At 46.6% G+C, this 5079-nt stretch overlaps 1 protein-coding gene across 1 annotated transcript; it reads right to left on the bottom strand.

Annotated features, from left to right (window-relative positions):
• Window positions 1-236: 236 nt before the first annotated feature.
• Window positions 237-4506, bottom strand: BHLHE23 (basic helix-loop-helix family member e23). Its single transcript, XM_074843340.1, has one exon. The coding sequence runs from the start codon at window positions 4391-4393 to the stop codon at window positions 3719-3721; it is 675 nt and encodes a 224-aa protein (XP_074699441.1). The 5' UTR covers window positions 4394-4506; the 3' UTR covers window positions 237-3718.
• Between the last annotated feature and the right edge of the window lie 573 nt (window positions 4507-5079).

The raw sequence follows: 5079 nt of genomic DNA, 5'->3' as shown, positions 1-5079 counted from the left end.
CACAAGCTCAGGACCGCTAATGTTAACTCCTGACTGATGCAGTGCAAACTGACAGCAGTTCCCAACTCCCTATTAGTAAGGTGTTACATATTGGTTAGTAAAACCTTAGTTTTGGTTAGTGACTGGAATTACGCAGCTTAAAAAAGCAGCAGACAGTGGAGCAGCATCTCCTCCCTGCCTCTCTTTCTAATGACATCTCATGCTGATCATTCTTGAAGTTCAAAGAAAAACTAAGTGAGGTTAGAAAACAATATATCATCTTTAATTAAAAGTTGGCATTATGTTTTCTTCAAAGTATGAACATACCAGGATAATGAGTACATTAGAACACATGATCTGTATTTCAGTTCCATCTGAGCATATACCATAAATCCTTCTTGGAAAAAAAGCAGGCATCATTAACAAGAATATCTGAGGAGAAAAAAAGATATTCAGCATTTTGAAGTCTTCCGTTTATATTCTCTGAAACACCAACCAGAAGCAGACACTTAAAACCTTACATGGTGCACAAAATATTTTTTTTTTTCATATACCAGAGAAGGGGCAAAACAAATGACAAGTTACAGGATCTCATCCCCAGGATAACCATGCACATTTGCAAGGTTAGCACTGATGCTTCACACACACAAATGCAGTGATCAGATGCTCCCAACAAAAGTCATCTTTCCAGTGCTAGTAGGCATTCACTTGGCAGCGGTTTTAGCAGCAGCTCAGCACAAAGTGTAAATCACATCGAAATAAATGCTGTCCTGTCAACGGGAAGTGTGAAGGACTCAGTATGGGTTTCAACTCCATGAGAAGAGTTAAAATCCTGCAAGTCTGTGGTGGCGAGAAGCAAGTCACAGGACTGAACTTTCAGATTAACGGAGAAGTTAGCCAACTTTTAGTTTAATATTGTTTGTTGCAGGAAAAGTTATGATTTGACTTCATTTTACTTTTGAATTAAAAAACCTGTCCTTTAAGGTCGATTTCAACCACAATTTACAAGTTCCGCTAGCATTGCTTTGATAAAGTCTACATTTCTGTTTTTAATACCTAGCCTTTTAACAGTACTTAGATACTCAAGCTTGCTATTTTTTCTATCACAATTTTCTTTAATGCAGGTTTTATCTTCTGTATTTGAAATTCCACATTTAGCCTCCTGAGATCATTTAAATCAAAGTGGGCTCTCAAAGAACCTTCTGACTATTTCAAGGACTCTGAGAAGGTGGATTTTTAGGATTCTGCGTAGATACGGTAATATAAGCAAGCTTTTTACTCATGTCAGTTATAGGAGAAGAATTAAACAATCACTGTACTAAAAATCATTGTTCCAAAAATAGCTTGTCTCCAAGACTATGAAGACTTTCTGGGCTCTGAAATCGGTGAGTCACTCTTTTTTGCCATAATTATTTGAGAAAGAAGCAATTATAAATTCCGTTATTATTAGTGTAAGTCTTTAACCAAACCAAACTCATATTTAATATTAAGCTATTAAATATTTTATTCTCCAAATATTTTAGTTTTGGTGAAGAATGAACAGTTAACTAATCTCTATTTAAATATTCCCAAATGCTCAATCTTCTATAATTATAACCAGACATAATAAACATTTACCTAAAGATCATGATTTTCTGTTAAACTGACCTTTCGTTCAAAATATTATCTAGCAACAACTCAGTCTGCAAAATTTTAAATGACCTTTGCTGATTTGCAGTTTCCAGTCATTTTTGCTTCAGTAGTGGGTTTGGTCGGCTTTCACTTCGTCAGATGCCTTTTAACAGTATTTTCAAGATTTTCTTTTATGGAAAAAGGTACAACAGATAAACTGTTCTGTTAAACTATTCTGTAAAAAAAGAAGAAACGAAGATATAAAAATGGAAATGAGCAGGAACCAGTTTTAAACATATGTCTTTATAAACGAGGCTTAATCACACACTTCGTTTTCCAAACACAAAAAGTCTTTTGGAAATGTATTAATTAAAATTAAGTGCCATAGACAAGCAGCTTTAGAGGGATGGCAGTCCTTTTCAAATTAGCATAACACTAGCGACAGGCATGGAAATTGGTTTAATAACCCTAAATAGTTACACCCCACTCCTAACACAAATGGCCATGGACAGCTCCGGCCCCTCAGGCTGCAACTGTACCAGTTTACGCAGTTGCTCTGACATTGGGTGGGTATTCCAATCTGAATAAAAATCACTGAATGCACCTCAATTATTGTTATTATATAATGACTAGTGAAGCATACAAGGCACCAAAGCGTTAAACATCATAAACCAGAAAACCAAAGTAAACCAACACAAGCAACATCAAAAACTTAGCCAGCGAGGGACTCGCTTTGTAACTTGCACTAACACAGTCAACGCTTGGCAAGAGATTATTAGTTTAGCCATGATATTAAGTGGCCCAAACCCCACACGTAGGTCTAGGGTCAGGCTGTAGATATAACAGAAAACTAAGCCAAAGGGATAAGCAGAGTCTTTAAGCGATTTCCTTCCCTGCCATGTTTTACACGGGTACCCTCAGAGCTAAGCCTGATGCTACAATAACCCCTTTTAAACACCAGTTTCGGGGCACAGCATTCTCCAGCAAGTGTCAAAACACACAAGCTAAATCTCTACCTACTTAACTCTAGATGTCAGGCATAAACAGCATTTTTTTGTGTGCTCACGATTCATGAGAAACTGGAGAAAAAACAAATCCCTGCCAATAAGGAGCTGAATGTCCACAAGCTTTTTTTCAAGTATTCCAATCAGTCACCTAACTTCACAAAACTGCTCCTCTGCAACGGACTGCTGCGTCCGTCTCCGCTTTACCTTACTTCAGCAGGGCTTTTGCTTTGACTTCCAGCTGGTTTTAGAGACATGTAGGACAGAGAAAGTGGTTATTCATGTCTTTTATTTATTATAAATACATATAAATATGTTAAGTGACCTTTTGCTTTATCATGATGATCAATGACTTTGGAAAATCATCTGGAAAACTTAACCAAGCTGAGAAACAGGCAAAAAGCAAGCATTAGCATACAATCACAGGTTCCTCTCAGTTCAAGAACGGGTTATTTTTTTCTTTTTTTTTTTTTTTTAAAGAGCAAAAAAAAGCATCTTATTTTGAAGCATCTATTGTTTTATCAAGAGGACCAAACTCCCCCCCTCCCATGAGCTGATTGAATGACATTTTTATTGGGATTTGCAGATGCAGTCCAACCCCAGCTGGCTACACAGGACACCCCCTCCCCATGATTCTGAAACATTGCATAGTTTTGCAGCTGGATTTTGCTCCCCCCCGCCTCCCTTTTAAGCTATTTTTAACACAGGTCAATCATTCCAAAGAAAACTCACTGAGGTTTCCACTTTCAAATCTCTCTCCCTCCCTGTTTTTCTATCGTTTAGTTTAAAAAACTGCTCAAAAACTTTGTAGATTAGAGCAGGCAGAAAAGCAACATTTTGCTCACAGTCCACTAACAGGCTGGGAAGGAAATAACTCGACAGATGAAGTTGCATGTAGGGGGTAACTAAACAAAGTTGAAAGTGGGTGTTTTTGGGGTCCACACAAACTGCCAAATATTTCCAAATGGGGTACGGGGAGGGGGGGTGTTTAAGAGAAGCAAACAAAAAGAAAACCCAGACTTAACTGATGGTAGGAAGCCAGGGCTGATGGTAGTGGAAAGAAAAGTGCACGAAAAAAAAAAAAAAAAGAAAATAAACCCAAAAAAGCCCGAAGAAGCCAGAAGTCAAGGCTTGTCATTACAATGTTTGCAGAGGGCGGAGGTGGCTCCTGTGAAGGCAGTGCATTTCTCGGGGCAGCCGGGCAAGGCCGCGCCGCCGAAGGGGTAGACGGCCGACTGTCCGAAGGGGTTGAGGGTGGCGGGCAGCGGGGTGCTCAGCGTCTGGCCCTGGTTCAGGTAGGCCACCAGCCGCCGCATCTCCTCCAGGGCCTGCGCCTGCATGAGGATGTAGTTCTTGGCCAGAAGCAGGGTGGCGATTTTGGAGAGTTTCCGCACCGAGGGGCTGTGGGCGTAGGGGATGACGGAGCGCAGCCCGTCCAGCGCGTCGTTCAGGTCGTGCATCCTCCGCCGCTCCCGCGCGTTGATGCTGAGGCGCAGCGAGCGCTGCTCCTTGGGCTTCTTGCCCAGGGCTCCCCCCTTCAGCTTGCCCTCTCGCTCGAAGGCCGCGCCGCCCTTCACCCCGGCCTCGAAGCCGTCCTCCTCGTCGCCGCTCTGCTCGCCGCTACTCTCCGCCGACTTGCCCAGCGCCCCGGGGTGGAAGTCCGCCCCGCCGCCCCCCGGGTAGGCCCCCCGCGGGCCCTCAGCGCCGCCGCGCACGGCCCCGTAGGCGAACGCCGACGGGCCGTAGCCCGGGGCCAGCGCCAGGTACGCCTCGCCGCCCAGCGACTTGAGCTCGGCCATCGCCTTGGCGGGGAGGTGCGGGGGGGGAACCGCGCTCCGCCGCCGCTGCCTCGGCGCTGAGGGAGGAGGAGGAGGAGGACAAGGAAGATGAGGAGGATGAGGAGGAGGCGGCCCCGCCGCTCCGCGCTGGGGGCGGGCAGTGAGGCGCGCGCCGGCCCCGCCGCCCCTTATATCGCGGAGAGGAGCCCGCCGGGATTCCCCCGCCGACCAATCAGCGCGGCCGCGGCGGCGCGCGGGGGGCGCGCGGGGGGCGCGCGGCGGCGGCGGGCAGCGCCTGAGGCGGCGGGCGGGAAAAAAAAGAAAAAAAAGGGGGAGCGGGAAAAAAAAAAGGGGGAGCGGGGCCGGCGCTTCCCTGCAGACCCGGCCTCCCGCTCCCCTCCCCTCGCCCCCCCCCCCCCCTTTTCCGGGGGGACAAGAGGAGCCCGGCGGAGGGGTCCCGCGCGCTGACGGGGGCAACAGACACCCCTCAGTGGGCACCTGAGGGTGAAAGGAGACGCTGGATGAGGAGTGGCGGGACAAAACGGCTGCGAAAAGTGAGCCGGGATGGAAACGGAGCACTGTTGGCCATCCAGAACTGATATCGGCTGGTTGGGACAAGGCAGTGGAGGAGAAACCGCCAACACGAGCAGCGCGGCCCCAAGGGTATCACCTCTGCTTAACTGGAGCTGCCCCCGGGTGCTGGAGGG

The sequence above is a fragment of the Strix aluco genome, chromosome 17, assembly GCF_031877795.1.
Source record: "Strix aluco isolate bStrAlu1 chromosome 17, bStrAlu1.hap1, whole genome shotgun sequence".
In the NCBI taxonomy this organism is placed as follows: Eukaryota; Metazoa; Chordata; class Aves; order Strigiformes; family Strigidae; genus Strix; species Strix aluco.
The sequence above is the reverse complement of the archived record's forward strand: the minus strand, read 5'-3'. Positions and strand labels throughout refer to the sequence as shown.

What these genes read in the sequence shown, in the direction of transcription:
- BHLHE23 (XM_074843340.1), bottom strand. Translation starts at nt 4,393, where the DNA reads ATGGCCGAGCTCAAGTCGCTGGGCGGCGAGGCGTACCTGGCGCTGGCC.